We start from the raw sequence: 16573 nt of genomic DNA, 5'->3' as shown, positions 1-16573 counted from the left end.
GTCACTCACTGTGACAGTAACGCTTGGCTCCTGTTGCTTGTTCTCTAGAGGCTAGTAAGGGCAGACTCCGATCTCTCCTTACGTGTCCTCTAACCTGACTCCTTCTGTTTGCTCCCTTCAAAAAAGTTGCTCAACGGAGTTGCTCAGCTCTCTTTCGACTCTGAAACAGCAGTTAAAGAGCTGTCATATGAAGGTCTTGAAGATTTAGACAACAAGTACCTTTACATTGCTGTAACAGTCACAGAATCTTCAGGTAAGTTGTGTGTGTGTGTATGTGTGTTGTATGTGTGTGCATGTGTGTATATGTCTCTGTGTCTGTGTGTATTGTATGTATATGTGTGTCTGTGTATTGTGTATATGTGAATATGTGTCTGTGTGTATATAGCACTCCTTTGGTATAGATTTAGACACCCGATCAATGGTGTGAGTGACTTCTGCTGTTCCGTCACATTTTCTTTTCTCCCATAGTTAAGTTTTCCCTGCTTTTTTATGCTGTTAAAAATGGATCTGAGTAGAGCTCTGGCTCAGCAGCCCTGACTCCCTCTCACCAGAACCACACGTGCATTAACCCTTGCAGTACCTCTATAGGCAACGTCCTCACCTGACGAGAGCCAAAATAAAATGAGGTTGTGTGTGTAAAACTGTCAGTCAAGGCCTGATATAAATGAAAGCTCCGGTTGTCAGTCACCATCACCCCGGTCTCCTTCCCTGTGTTGCCTGTACAACCACAGTGTTGATCTCATACGGTTATGCTGAGGCTCAAACGCTGAGCACCTGCGGAGCACGCAAAGGTGCCCGTCACACACTTCCGTGCGCTTCACCCGGTCAGCCTGCTCTGTCCTCAGTGTGTTTAGCTTGCATCATGCCTGTGGTTCCCAGATCCCCTCCTATGGTTGTTCTTTTGAGACAAAAATCTCACTACGTAGCACAGGCTAGCCTCAAACCTTCAGCCTCTGAAATGCTGGGATGATGAGCATGTGTCCCCTACACCCGGCTTGCATGGTTTTTTAATAACTTTCAGTTAATACTCCCAGCTGAGCCAAATTATCTTCTAGCGTGTATTTATAGCTGTAATGGCTTTATATTTCAGGTTCATATCAAACCCCCAGCCAACCTTGAATAAGTAATTCAGCCACCATAAGTCTAACTCCTGAGGTTCCATTCACCCAGTGACATTTGTCCCCTCCAGTGGCAGAGCAGAACATGGAGGCGATTACATTATTAGCACCGTGCACTGCCAGCCACCCTCCAGCTGCCAGAGAGTGACAGTGACATTAGTCACCACTGGCTTTGCTTTCCAACGTTAGAGGACCACGTCTCCCTCACACGTATGTGTTCCTCGATTCGCTTCAAACAAATGCAACTTGAGCGATATGTACGAGACACTCAAAAAGTGTTTATAAATGTACCCGCTTACACATTTAAGTGCAAACGACACACTCAAGTAGCTTACAGAGTAGTATCACATGTGTAAGGCAGTTAACAGGAACCTGTTCTAAAAACCCCATGTGTGCTCCAAGCAAAGAGCTCAATGCTGTCAGCCTGTAAGAGGAGGCAGGCTTCGAGAGGGCTGTAGAGTCGCCAAGAGTGGTGTCATAAAGACAATCAGTCCTGGAGAAAAGGTGGAGGCAGGAGGAGGTGGGAATGGAGCAGAGCAGGCTTTCATCCACAGGATGGCCAGAAAAAGGAGGGCAGGGGGCAAAGTCCTGTCTTCCAAGACAGCATTTGTCTGGTCTGAGTGCATGGGGAAATGGGGCTGCTATGCTAGAAAGGGGGTTGAAGGACCAGGAGGCTTTCATATTGTCCTTAATGTTATTTAACCTTATTTATTTTATGCATATGAGTATACTGTAACTGTCTTCAGACACACCAGAAGGGGGCATCAGACCCCATTACAGATGGTTGTGAGTCACCATAAGGTTGCTGGGAATTGAACTCAGGACCTCTGGAAGTGCTCTTGACCACTGAGCCATCTCTCCAGCTTTTTAAAGACGTCCGTCTGGACTTTTCTCTGGGTCAAGCTGATTGTTGTTCAGTTGTTTCCGGGTCTCAGCGGTCTAACTTGGGCACCCGTTGAGGCTCAGCCTCTGGGATCCCTGCCTCTCCCCCTCGATCCTTTGAATACATTCAACTGAGCCGCTGCTGAAGGGCGGTGTCTGTGCTGTATGTAGCCTGACTTCCAGAGGCCATCTTTCTACAGGGGCTGTGGAAGTTCCCGATCCTTGACTGCACTTTCCCTTAGTCAGCCAATGAATGAAGGCGGGTCAAAGGGACGAGTAAGCACAGAGACAGGACAGACGTCCTAAAGACCACCGCCATCTTTCCAGAAACATTAACTCAGTGCGTACTGCCCTTGTAGGTGGATTTTCAGAAGAGGCGGAAATCCCCGGCATCAAATACGTCCTCTCTCCCTACACGCTGAATTTGGTCGCTACTCCTCTTTTCTTGAAGCCCGGGATTCCGTTTTCCATTAAGGTAGGTAAGGCAGTAGGAGGCGGAGAGTAAAGAAAGCCGTTTCAGATCGGGTATGATATGAGAAGATGACGAACCGGAATAAATCTGAACTGTTCTGACAAACAGGTACAGGTTAAGGATTCACTGGAGCAGTTGGTAGGAGGGGTCCCAGTGACTCTGACCGCACAAACAGTCGATGTCAATCAAGAGACAGCTGACTTGGAACCCAAGAAGAGCATCACTCACGAGACTGACGGAGTAGCCTCGTTTGTGGTGAACCTCCCGTTAGAAGTGACAGCGCTGAAGTTTGAGGTGAGCTAATATCTTCCTGCTGCGTTTCCTGCAACAGCGTGAGCTTTTGGTTGTGTGTTCTGCCTGGTGTGCAGACAGATGTAGCTGATTTCATCCTCAAGTCCCGAGAGTAGTTCCATAGGTTTGTGCCCAATGTAGTGGGGGGGGGGGGGGACTGTCAAAATTTGGAGGTAGGTGAGATTGGAAATTAACTATTTCCTTTTATACCAAAAAAAAAAAAAAAAAAAAAAAAAAAAAAAAAAAAAAAAGATTGTATCGGAATTCAGGCGTGTCAGCGTTGCAAAACAGTGTAGATCCGTGGGAGAAATAGCCTTTTTCCACACTTGTGTATTTTATCTTTTCCAGAGTCAGATGTGCAAGCCCCACCCCCTTTCCTGATGGCATAAGCTATCCTTTCACGGTTCATCTCCCAGAAAATGTGTTTAGGTTCTCAGATAAAATCCCAGGGAGCTAATAACGTGGGTCACTGGCAGAAGCTGGCTTCCACTGGTGCTTACAGAGCCCTATGAGAATAACCCAGGCCACTGGCTGAGCCTTACTCACTGGCATCTACAGAGCCCTTGTTAAGAACACTGTGCTGAGGGCCTTATGAAAGATGCATTTCATCAGTGAGTGCGATGAACTGAAACTATTATTATCTTGCTGATCTGTAGCTACAAAGGGAATGTTTCGAACCTCTCTTGACTAGATCGTGGATCTGGAATTTGTAAGTGATGGCAGTTGCATGGGTCATGAGCTAGGGCCCCTCCCACTGCCTGAAAGCAGGCATCACTGCCTGCTGGGATGACTAGCAATTTTGTGTCACATCTCCCCATGGAAACTGAGTCAGACTGCCACCATGCTGTGCATCTGTCACTCCTATGTTCCAGTCCTGAGCGGTTATGGCTGCCTCCCTGTCTTTTCTCTTACCTTCGAAACATCTCATCCCCTAGAAGTCTCCAGTGCATCAGGATATCTCAGGTGCCCAAATTCCTGCCTCAAAACATCCTTCTCTTAGCTTCATCAGGCTTCTCCACAGTATTTTCCATCTACTTTCTAGGGTTACTTCACACTTCACCCATACAAAGACTGGAATGACTGACAAGGGTGTTTCCTCTTTAGCAACCAGCATTGTGAAATTAAGGCATCTGAAGAGACAAAGGACTTAAAAGATATGTTTTACAGAATCCATTACACACAGACCACATGGGCTTTTGCAATTTTCCTTTCCAGGTCAAAACTGATGCTGCAGAACTTCCGGAAGAAAATCAAGCCAGCAAAGAGTATGAAGCAATTACATACTCATCTCTCAGCCAAAGTTACATTTATATCGCTTGGACTGAAAACTACAAGCCCGTGCTAGTGGGAGAATATCTGAATATTATCGTTACCCCCAAGAGTCCATATATTGACAAAATAACTCACTATAATTACTTGGTAAGTACAGCCACAAGAGAGCCCTTCCCTTCCCCCACCCAGGACACTGTTCTTTCAATAGGGAAGCATCATCGAGACCTTTACCTCCATTTCCAAGTGCGTTCAAGCACATCACCTACAACTTTTTCAAACTACTGAGGCAGGCATGAGTCTCGAGCTGATTTCGGAGGGGGGATGAGAGGTTAAGGGACCACACCTCCTCAGAGTTGAGAAAGGGAAGGTTGTGATTTGAACTGGCAACTCCAGGTTTCCCATCCCATGATTTCATCCAAGCTGGTCCATCTCCTGTGTCCTCGTCTCATTCTATCCCACAGTCAACAGCTACTTATCTACACCTAACTCATTTATGTGCATTCCACTGGTGTAACAGGGGACCTTTCAATGTTATTTAGGAGACAGTGAAAGACAAGAATCATAAAAAATATTAACCCACTAAAGAATTCAGGGAACTGTTTCCAAGCTGCTTAGAGGAATGCAGTCTTGCTATTTAGGGACGAGTCAAAGGACCCTTGAAGACATTCTGGTTTCACATTATTTCTTTTTAACTCTAAGTGTCTCCCCCCATTTAGAATCTAATCCAGAACTTTAAAACCTGATCTCCAGATAAGGATTATTTACTATGAGCTACTTATTCATCTGTTGCATTTATTTAAGTCAATTCAATGGAGGCCTTAGTAAGCGTGAGATTTCAAAAGTTTAGTTTGAAATGCAGCTCTCTAATATCTATTATGTGGTTTTGAACAAACACCTTTATGCCATTTATAGATGACTCCCGAGCCTCCATGTCCTTTTTTCTTTGTATGTGTGTGTTATGCATGCCTGTGTGTATGACCATGTGTAAATGATAGCATGTGTGTAGGCACATATGTATGTGTGTACCTACACATACAGAAACCTGAGCTGACATCAGTGCCTTCCTTGATCACTCTTCTCTGTTTATGGGGGCAGTGTCTCCCTGAATCCAGAACTTACTGATCTTGCTACCCAGCTTGCCCTTGGGGATCCTGCCCCTGCCTCCTGGATGCTAGAATTACTGGCAGCTGCTGCCCCTGCATCTATGTGGATTCTGGACTTGAACTCTTGTCCTCCCAATTTCGTGCCAAGAGCTGTACCTACCTGAGCTTCAGTTCCTTTGGTGGAGATAAATATTCCTGTCTGGCTGGTATGTTGTGAGAATTAAAGAACGTTAGTAAACATAAATCGTCCAGCACACAGTGGAAACATAGAGGCCATTTTCCCCTTTTTCAACATAATTGCTTCAGCTCCAGACAGCATCCTAGCAAACAGGTTCCATTTCTGGTTTGTTGATTGCTGTTGCTGCTGTTTAATTCCAGATTGTATCCAAAGGCAAAATTGTACAGTATGGCACAAAAGAGAAACTTCTCTATTCGTCTTATCAAAATATAAACATTCAAGTGACACAGAACATGGTTCCTTCAGCTCGACTCCTGGTCTATTACATAGTCACAGGGGAGGAGACAGCAGAATTAGTGGCCGACGCAGTCTGGATAAATATTGAGGAGAAGTGTGGCAACCAGCTCCAGGTGAGACACGTTTGTAGCACAGTGGGAGTCCTCATGGCTGGGGGACATGGGCCAAAGCACTGGCCTGGGACTAGTTTTGTCACATGCAAGCAATGTCTCCTTTTTTGAATGACCTCTTAGGTTCATCTGTCTCCAGACGAAGCCGAGTATTCTCCGGGCCAGACCGTGTCCCTTGACATGGTGGCTGAAGAAGACTCGTGGGTGGCACTGTCTGTGGTAGACAAAGCTGTGTATGGAGTCCGGGGAAGAACCAAAAGGGCCATGGAAAGAGTTAAGTGCACTTCCATGGTGACCATGGGGGGGTGGTAGGGTAGGGGTACGGTAAGGTTGAGTGGGGTAGCTTCACGAAATATGGCCGCTGGGGCAGGCCACGGGAGAGGAAGTAAGGGCACTCTGGTCTGCTTTTCTAAGTACAGTCAACAGAGAGTTTCTTCTGTCCCTAAAGCACGGGTCAGCCATCATTTTTGGCTCTTCTAAGAGTGGACACCAGCATCAAAAGCAGATGGGACTGTGGAGCTCCCCAGCTGAGGGAGATGGAGGATTTGGGTCGGGGTGGTGGGAGGCACAGAAGCATCACAAAGAACCTGGAGAGGAAACTAGGAAATCACCGTGTTTGCCTGAATTCTGGCTTAAGTGTGAATTTAGAAAAAAGACTTTGGAGATGGCCAGAGTCCATGTGTTCCCATCTATTTCCATGAGAGTCAGCAATTATTTCTAGGCTTGAGTTTCTTTTGGAGAAGCAGAAAGAACCAAGAAATTATAAAGTTAAAAACACTTAGAGAAGAAAGGGTATTTTTTGAGTCAAAATTAAAGCCAAAATAAACCAATTACAGTGCTTTCCCATGTAGAATCTAGATCGTTTCCATAAAACAAAGCCTAACATCTGTTAGTTTATGCCTTTATCATTTATCACATTAATTTATACATACATCCAATATATATTCTATAGTATGTGCAAGTATTATGTTATATATAACATATATAAACATGTATTCTATAAAGTAGATGCTCTGGGACAATTCCTAAGATTGTCCTCCTCAACGCTATTTTCGTAAAGCTCCATTCTTGGTTGATTTTAGATAGGAAGGCTTTTATATATAAGCAATGGAAGGGATGAAGTTGGGAAGTGTGGTCTTTGGGCATTAGCTGTGTGAATGCCCATGTATTTCACAGATTTGTTGATACAGTGTGACGACTAATTCCTTTAGTTCTTTGGAGGAATAAGCTCAGTGTCTCGCCTTCCTGGACAGGTGTTTCAAACTTTCGATAAGAGTGATCTGGGATGTGGAGCAGGTGGTGGCCGTGACAATGCAGACGTGTTCCATCTGGCTGGGCTCACCTTCCTCACCAATGCAAATGCAGATGACTCCCAATACCACGGTAAGCCACTTCGTTACTGACGTAACACACACACACACACACACACACACACACACACACACACACACACAAATATGTAAATATGTAAATAAATATTCAACAAAAATTAGAAAAGAAAAAGACAACTCAATAAAAAGTTTGCTCCTTCTAAATGTGTAGGTAGTTCATTGTAATCAGCGGATCCAAAAAGCAGCCATACTTAAAACCAAGATCATAAAACCAACCAGGCGACAGGCCAGGTGACGAAACTCGAGATCAGGGGTCCCTGTCTGATGAACACATCACATTCAAAGGTCCATAGAGCCTAGTCTGGTTTTTCCTTTTATTCCTCTCCTACAATACATTCCAACTATAGTGTCACCTCCCCCTTCCTCTCCCAGATTTCCACCACCTCCCCTCTCCCCCAGATCTAATCCTCCTCCATTTTCCTTCAGAAAAGAGCAGGCCTCCTGGTGATATTGCCTGACCACTACCTAACAAAATGCAACTAGGCCAGCAAACCCTCATAGCAAGGCTGGATGAGGTAACCCAGTAGGAGAAAAAGGATGCTAAGAGCAGACGGAAGAGTCAGAGACACCCCCTGTCACGCTGTCAGGAGTCCCACAAAACCCCAAGCTCTACCAACCACAGCATGTGTGCAGAGGAGCCGGCGCAGACCCATGCAGCAGAGCCTCATCCAAATCAGCCTCAGCGCAGGCTTGTCGCACCCACGCTGGGGCTGTTTCAAACACTTAACTTTTCATGAAACTCATTTTTATTTTCAGATTTTTATGTCCTTTGCCCCATGTTCTAAGTCTCTGCCTTCTTCTAAACAGACGACTCCTGTAAAGAAATTCTCAGGCCAAAGAGAGACCTGCAGCTCCTGCAGCAGAAAATAGAAGAACAAGGTACGTGGGAAGTTTCTTGTGACTATAAAACATTATGATCATGTTGAAAGCTATAGAAATGAGACACTGTAGGACCTCCCACAATTCCAGAAGAATAGGTAAAAACGGAGATGTGTGGAGGTCTAGGTCACCCCTTTCCAGAAACGTAATCCAAACACCTTAATCTTGACTTGGGAACTCCCTGCCTTTCTGTTTGTTTGATTATGGCTGGATATACAGTTCAGGATCCAGCTCACACAGCACGCTCAGGACCTGGGTTCAGTTTCCTTCTTGGAGTAAAAAGAAAGCATTTCTATCTCTAAAGACTAAAAGGTACTGACTTTTATTCATCACAAGTGTTTCCTTTCTATAAACTTCACCTAGAAATTAAAATCATGTCCTTTGACTTCACTCTGGCTAAGTCCATGATTAACAAGAAACTGATTTCTTTTATATGTGTAACAGTTAACAGTGCTCAGATCAGCTTTCTCAACCTGTGGGTCAGGTTTCACACTAGCTGCCTAAGACCACTAGAAAACACAGATATTTACATTGTGATTCATAACAATAGCAAAATTACAGTTAAGGAGTAGCAACAAAAATAACCTTATGGTTGGAGGTTTCCACACAAACTGTACCAAAGGGTCATAGCATTAGGAAAGTTGAGAACCACTGACCTAGATTATTCTTTATAAAATACAACTAATGAAAATTATTTACATGGTAATAAGATAATTAACCATCTTTTTGTAATAAAGTTTAATTTTACTTACTATTAATTTACATGTTAACATGTAAAGACTACGAACCGAGAAGGGCCATCTAGACAAGTTCATCAGATTTGATGCTGTTACTAGGAGAGTGCTTAGGAAACAGGACGATCCCTCACCGAAAGTCTATAAACCGTGTCAGAAAAAAAAAAATGTTAGAAAAAGCACAATATCCAGTTATAATAGCAAAAGCCATCTTCAAATATGTCAAAGTCTCCTGAATATTTTATTTGTTCAAAAGAGGTTGAAGTCTTTTGAAAGTTAGTACTTAGCTTAGTTGCTGGGGGACCCTTTGACCACTCAGTATAAGTTGAACAAACTACCTGCTGAGGACACGGTATCCCCGCCTTTGAAGAAGCTCCAGGGAGAAGCTGGTCAGCAGGCCAGCTGGGGCTAATGGGAGGATGGGGGTGTTTATCTGATGACAGGGACCAAATATCGCTTGAAAGTTCTAAACCTGAGATGCCTCAGCTGTGCAAGATAAGAATTTGAATTGTTACCACCATTTCAGCTGCCAAATACAAACACCGCGTGCCAAAAAGATGCTGTTATGACGGAGCCCGGGAAAACAACTACGAAACCTGTGAGCAGCGAGTTGCCCGGGTTACCATAGGCCCAAACTGCGTCAGGGCCTTCAACGAGTGTTGTACTATTGCGAACAAGATCCGGAAAGAGAGCAACCATAAAAACATGCAGTTGGGAAGGATCCGTAAGTCTGAGTTTTTCTACCAGAATTCTGTCTGAGGCTGCTGAGAAAGGTAACCCTGATGCTCCAGTTAAAAACTAAGAGTGGAAAAGAGAACGCACGTATGCTCCCATTATTCTTGGGGATTTGGAATAATACGGTGCCTGGTCAGGCTCGGATCCAGATCTGCTGTAACTCTAAAGCCCAGAGCTTGAGTGATGGTTTATCCTGTGAGCCTCAAGCAGGAACCTTTGCTTGGATAACTGCATTATGTGCTTGAACTCTAAAATTCTATCTTTCCGTTGCATTGTATCCATTGCAAAGGAAATTTGTGTTTACGCTGACCAAATAACTGCCAAAGACTTCTAAAGTGAGCAAAACGTTATGTTTATTTATGACCAGAAGGCTTATTTCAATGTTGGCCAACAACGTGATCTTCAGAATCTATAAAACTTTTATGTGTTCGAAACTTTTAGGACCTTCATTTATTTGTACATCATTTTTAGGAAAAGAAGGGAGAGCAAAATGGCATCTCCCCTTTCCCACTCTGTTTTGCTTAGCTGTGTATCTTAAGTGTTGTCTATCTCAACAGATGCATTCTACAGACATAAATGGTATTACAATTTAAAAAATTACTTCACTGCCCATTTTTTCAACTGGCATCATCAGGTTGGCTTTAACTACATGGTACCTACCCATCCTCAGCGGCCCTTCCTCCCTGCTGAGTCTATTCCATTCTAGACAGCGTGGCCTCCCTGCAGTCTGATCTGTGCACCCATCAGCCTTCAGGGCTGTGTGTGGCTCCCTGCCTGCCCTGGCTTGTGAATGGCACTGGTGGGAGACAGGACAGGTCAGAGCCAGCTTGCTTTGCTCAGGGATCCAGGTCTATGTTGTTATCTGGGAGTCGCTGTTTCCCAGGTGTATCTGGTTTTTAGGTTTCTGAGACTCTGGTAAATCCACAGTTCCTATCAGTACATCTTGGAAGGAGCACAGGGTTCATTGACCTCATTAATAGAAATAGAAATTACCAATGAAGCCAGAAATCGAAGAAAACTTCCACATGTTCCAATATGAACCTGTCAAAAAAAATCCCAGAATTATAAATAATTTTATAGACTCACTGATGTTTTGTAAAAATCCCAGAAAGACAAAACATTCAACGGGAAACAAATGCCCAGATATTCCTTTGCTGTTTCGTCAATACAGGAGCATGCTAAGGTCTAAAGGCTCAGTTCTAAAACCATTCCGGAAGCAATGCCTTACTGAACTTTTCTGAAGGCATGTAGGTCATAGATGGACGGTTTTACTTAAAAACTCACCTGTGAGCACAACTCATGCTGGTTTCTTTAACGAAGTATATTTTCCCCAGACATAAAGACCCTGTTACCAGTGATGAAGGCAGAAATCCGAAGCTACTTTCCAGAGAGCTGGCTGTGGGAAGTTCATCATGTTCCCAAAAGGTATCTTTGATGTTACTCTGGAGAAGAGTGTGGGAAGTCACCAAAAATCTGTATCATTGCCAAAAATCTGGGCATTACTATTTCCCTCTAGTTAAGATAGCTCCACTAACAGGGTAGATTTTGTTTTCTGTTTTAATTTTGCTTAGTATACTTTTGCCTGGAAATTGAGTACAGGGCAACATTAATTATTAGTGAAGAAGAATACTACTCTATTTAATGTATATTTAATAAGCATTCGCTGCACACAGCTATGTGCTAACTACGGTATCGGACAGCTATTTTCAGCCAAAAGGTATCTGTATATAAAGCAAAGAGATTAAACAAAGATGGAGTTGTATTTTGTTAAGCTCTTGGTTAGAGTTTTAATTATAGCGGGAAGCCTCTCTGTAGCAGGTATTGGAAGTGATGTTGAAAACACAGAACCCCGCCTCCTGATTCTCCACCAGCTCCACACTAGTGATTAGCTGCAGCACTCTCCCTGTGTTTCTCCTTACCCTTCCCACTGGAAATCCTTCGTCTACATTGTTGCCCATTCCGTTCAACACTAGTAAAATGCCCCAGTGCTATCCTGCACCAGAACATGACTAGATTGATTACCCGTGTTGCAGGAATCACGTGGTATTGTAGGTGTCCCGTCTCTTTCCCTGTCTTCTTCATTAAAAAAAAAAAAAAGTCAATACCTCCAAAGCAAAGCCTGACTACAGATCTCTATTTTTGATCCAGGACTTGGCCTATAGTCCTGCTTGTAGAGACACCGATTCAAATGTGTTGAAGGGACCCTCTCAACGCCATCTTGATATAGTAGTTACACTGACATACTACTCTTTTTAGTAACTTTCTTCCTTTAATCAGGAAACAGTGGCGATCAGGGATCACAGCTTACAAACTCTGTGTACTTGGTACATTATTGATACTATGTCTGATAAAGAATCAGTAAGTCATAGCTACAATAAATACACAGGCTTAGCCGTAGCCCTCAGGTTTTAGTTATACTGATTTGTTACAAGTATTGTTACAATTCGCTACTTTCCTTCTGTATTTTGGCACATAGCATAGGGAATGTATCTTTCTGTGTATTATATGCTTTGATGGGGCAGCGTCCAAAGTATTCTTACCCTGTGTTCATGCCACAGATACAGTGTCTGCACATGTGAGATGGGTGGGCAGATGCTGAATGTATTTGTCAGGATGAGTTTTTCCTTTCTAGCAACTTTAATATTTCACTGTAATTGAATATTGTATTTGTTTCTCCTCCTGTTTCTGTGATAAAATACCTGGCCAAAGCAATTTAAGGGAGGGTGGGTTGGTTGTGTCTCTCAGTTCTAAGATTCGGGCCATTGGTGTCAGGAAGTCTTGGTTGCAGGAACCTGGGATATCAACAATTAAGAAGTAAATATAACAAATGTTCCTGTTCAGCTAGCCTCTTCTCTATTTGCAAGGACCCACGTATAGGGGAATGGCACTGCCCACATTTAAGGGGGATCTTTTCTCCTCAGTTGATCCAGTCAAGAAACTAGTTCACAGGCTAACTTAATCACGACAGCCCTCCACGGGCACAGCCAGAAACCTCTTGTGGGTAGTCCCGATCTTATCAAGTTGGTGATATGAACCATCACAAATATCAATGTCTGAATTTCCAGAAAACAGCTGCAGGTGTCACTGCCTGACTCACTAACGACCTGGGAAATTCAAGGCATTGGCATTTCAGACAATGGTAAGAAACTGTAAGTCACATGCTCGCTTCAGCAGGATTTGATTCGGCAACATGTAGTTCTCTGTCACTGTGCATTTAATTCACCCATTTAATTTTCCTTTTCAAAAGACTGAGGTTTTTTTTTTTTTTTTTTTTTTTTTGCTCGTCTACTAGCTGCCAACAATAAAGCTACAACCAAATCCGTACTTTCTTTCACTTTTGGCAGTGAGTGGGAAAGGCTTCGGAGAGTTAGAAACAACTGTTTTCCCCTTTGGGCTGACATTCCTGAGAAGTGACGAATGCAGATCCTTTATGAATAACTTCTGGATTACTTTCACTTGTTTACTATGTTTGCTGTTTACAAAATCTTGGTCACCACAATCAAAATTTTATACTCATTAGATAGAGCCAACAATAAATATCTTTAAAGATTTGGCATTCTAATTAACAAGCACTCGTGTTTTGAATAGAATCAAATATTTGTCAATCCACAAAATATTTTTTAAGAAAGCAAATGTTACATATTAGTACCAACAAAATGTGACAAGAATTCCTTAATATGGTCCTACCTTGCTTTCCCTTTGGGTCGAAGGTATATGTGTTGCTGATACACGCAAGGCAAAGGTGTTCAAAGATGTCTTCCTGGAGATGAACATACCATATTCTGTCGTACGAGGGGAACAGATCCAGTTGAAAGGAACCGTTTACAATTATAGGACCTCTGGGACAACAGTGAGTAATGCTTTTTGATATAGTAGGATAAAGAGAAAAATGTTGTTAGAATAACCACACACGTGCAAGCACAAAATTCAACTCTAATAAGCACATGCATTGAGTGTTGTCCTGGCAGTACACTTTGGCACATGAAGGGTCATGTGACGTCAGTCTGAAGGTCAATGTGCAGTAGGTAAGGATGTTGCTGTGAATGTTCAGAGAAAGGGGAGCTCTCGTCTGCCTCACTTCAGTTCCTCGGCCATCAGAATTCCACTCCCCAGTCTCAGCCACAGCCTCCTTCCCATTTTCCTCACTCATCACTGTTAATACCCCCAGAGCAAGTCTGAACACCAAAGAAACCCCCAAGCCGCTCACTGACTCAGCCCTTCCCATCATCCTCCATCCTGCTGACATTTTACTCTGTACAAACTAGCGTTCACGGATCATCATTTAACCACGCCGTTTAAAATTACATCGAACCTCATCAACTTCCCTCACCCCATGGTCTGGACAGGAATAAACTCCAACCATGGAGAACCTCATCGCTTTTCTTTTGTTCATAGAGCATCCCTGCAGCTAATTATATACAGGTTTTATCACAGTCAAAAGATGTTAAACAGAAACCCAACATGGTTCACAAATCTAAGTATATTTTTAAATTTCTAATTTTATTCTTAGAACTGAGTATTTTAGTGGTTCCTTACCCAAATTTTGTATATATACATATTTTACATATGTATAGCATGTATAAAAATATGTATGTATATTATATATATACATATTTTTTAAGAAACTCTGTATCCCATTGGCACACTTTCAAATCAGCTTCTAAAATTTTTCATCTTAAGGTTTTTAAGATGCCTATCTGTAACTTTTCAAACACTTTTAAATATTTAAAAATTACATCAGTAGTTGAAATAAGACTGGTACATCATCTAAATGTGTATAGTGGAAATCTAACTAGCAAAGGAACCCTTTTCTGGAGAAGACGGCATTTATAGATGAAACCAAAGCTACCAGCACAGACTGCAGCAAACAAGAAAGGCATTTTCTGGGAACCCGTTGCTAAGGGGACTGCAGAAGAGACAAGGGGGTTGACCTTACCGTTCCTACACCTCTCGGTGGACAGATGTTCAGTGGAGAGGAGGAAAGATGAGGTGGAGTGGTGAGTGGGAGAGAGGTGGAACTGGAGACAAGGCGCTGTTGACAGATGGGAGAGAAGGCTGCAGTGGATGCTGCGGTGGACGGGGAACACGTGCTGCTGAGGAGGGATGACAGGGTGATGTGCAGCAGCCTGGAGCTAACACCCAGACTCAGCCCTCAAACATGCTACACAAGCACGTGATCAATCGCCCTGGCTCTGAGCAATGACAGGATGTTCGAGATGAAGAATGGTTCATTTTTGCTATTGGACTTCCTCAAAGGATCTCTATGGTCCGTGCTACCCCCGGAAGCCACTTTGGTATCCATGGTCCCCTATGCCCATGATCCTACAGTACTTGGGAAGCATGTTTATGTCCCTGGCCCAAGCTACTACTGAAGGCCATATGGATGTCCTTGGTCCAGTCTGCTGCCTGAGGCCATGGTGATATCCAAGTCAATTCTGCCACCGAGGGCCATGTCTAGGTGTGGGGTCCTCCTGCAGCTGGGGTCTATGTCTGTCTGTGGCCCGTGTTGCCACCAAAGGCCAAGTAGATGTCAATAGTCTGTGCTACCACCTGAAGCACGTTGACATCCATGGGCCGTGCTGCCACAGGGGACATACTGATCCGAGTAGCCTGTGCTGCCACCTGAGGCCATGGTAAGGTCCAGTTCCATGTTGCCTTCAAGGGCCATGTGTGGGTCTGTGGTCTGTGCCGTGTCCAGAAACCATGTGCAAATCCACGATCCATGATCTCACAGACTGAAAAGGACAGGGAAGCGACTTTTGTCATGGTCTTGATGACTGCAGACTCACAGTTGAGGAAAAGGGACATAAAAAAACTTCTATTGACAGCCCTATCCCATTCCCCCCCCCAAAAAAAAGCAACAGCCTAAACAGAAAGCCACCGAAGAGAATTCTTTAAATTTCGATAAGGATGCTGAAGTAGACCTCTCCACAGAGATGGCTTCCCACGTGGGTGCAGGTAGGGAAGGACTCGGTTTTATTTAAGGGGCTGATCACCAGGAGTTTGACTCTGCTCCAGCGAATACATAGGCAACACAAATTATACCTTTTCTCTTTCTCTTTTTCTTTCTTTTTTTTTTTTTTTTTTTTTGAGGGGTGGGGGTCACAATAGGTGGGAATGTGGACTGGAAAGGACTGAGAAAAAGTATACTTAGAGTTCATGGTATGAAATTCCCAAACAACCAATAAAATCATGAAAAGTAAACATTTTCTGTTAGTCTAATAACTATGGGTATATATATATATTCTTAGAAATAATAGGTAAGTTCAGCAGAAATTTCACTCTAAATAAATCACAATCGTTTTTATAAATCAAGAAATCGGGAAACTAGAATATGGTGGATTTTATAATCCTCATATCAACATATTTTGTAGAATCATTTCTACTTTAAACACTAAAATTTGAACTCAGTTTATTTATTTTATATGCTGTCCCTGAATCCTAGCTGCCTGGTTCTAGTTTGTACTGTCACAGTAATCAACCACAGCCACCGTATATAGGGTGACTCAGTTGAAACTGGAAGGTTATGGTGTCACCGGTTAAATCTAACCTTTGGCTCACAAGCTCACTTGCATTACATCAGGACAAGTCATCATAATAGCTCAGGGCCAGCCCTGTTAGTTCCCTCTCCTTTGAAGTATAAATCATGCTGTCCCATACCCAGTGACCTCATTAACTGAAGTTATATAGAGATTCTAGGTTCTATTGTGTTCCTCTGTAGAGGTTTGTTTACACATTTTAGCAGGCAATTAGCTAGATATCATCCCAAACTCCAAAATCTCTGTTCAGGTCTTTTAGCCTGAGCCAGGATACTTAGAGTCTGTACAGGGTGCCGTTCACCGTTCAGCAGGGTTTGAGTATCCTCAGTGCTCAGAGGGTCTTCAGTTTTCAGCTGTGGTGACCTCCAGCTCTGTCCTTCGGTTCCTCAAGCCAGCTGGCTGGGAGGTTTCTACTGGGGTACCAGTAATGGAGACACCCTCAGCTTAAAAAAAAAAAAAAAAAAAAAAAAGACTGTTGTTTGCTAAATGTGTTGTCTATGGTTCACAAGTGGTCTTGGCCTCTTGGCAGTCACTGAGTTTCAAAACTTGTTTCTTAATTGCAACTTACTTTA

General features: G+C 43.3%; 1 protein-coding gene across 1 annotated transcript in view; it reads left to right on the top strand.

Annotated features, from left to right (window-relative positions):
* C5 (complement C5) overlaps window positions 1–16573 on the top strand; it is a gene marked incomplete at both ends in the record, with an annotated part of 69653 nt that overhangs the window by 18793 nt on the left and 34287 nt on the right. Inside the window, 12 exons of the mRNA XM_080927142.1 lie at window positions 127–253; window positions 2360–2475; window positions 2581–2766; window positions 3979–4182; window positions 5517–5726; window positions 5847–5996; window positions 6977–7106; window positions 7922–7993; window positions 9254–9451; window positions 10797–10887; window positions 12528–12601; window positions 13173–13312. Coding sequence (XP_080783268.1) covers window positions 127–253; window positions 2360–2475; window positions 2581–2766; window positions 3979–4182; window positions 5517–5726; window positions 5847–5996; window positions 6977–7106; window positions 7922–7993; window positions 9254–9451; window positions 10797–10887; window positions 12528–12601; window positions 13173–13312 — 1698 coding nt within the window. The remainder of the gene's footprint in view (window positions 1–126; window positions 254–2359; window positions 2476–2580; window positions 2767–3978; window positions 4183–5516; window positions 5727–5846; window positions 5997–6976; window positions 7107–7921; window positions 7994–9253; window positions 9452–10796; window positions 10888–12527; window positions 12602–13172; window positions 13313–16573) is intronic.

This window comes from Micromys minutus, assembly GCF_963924665.1.
Source record: "Micromys minutus genome assembly, chromosome: 13".
NCBI lineage: Eukaryota > Metazoa > Chordata > Mammalia > Rodentia > Muridae > Micromys > Micromys minutus.
Note: the sequence above shows the minus strand (reverse complement) of the source record. Positions and strands in the feature narration are given on the sequence as shown.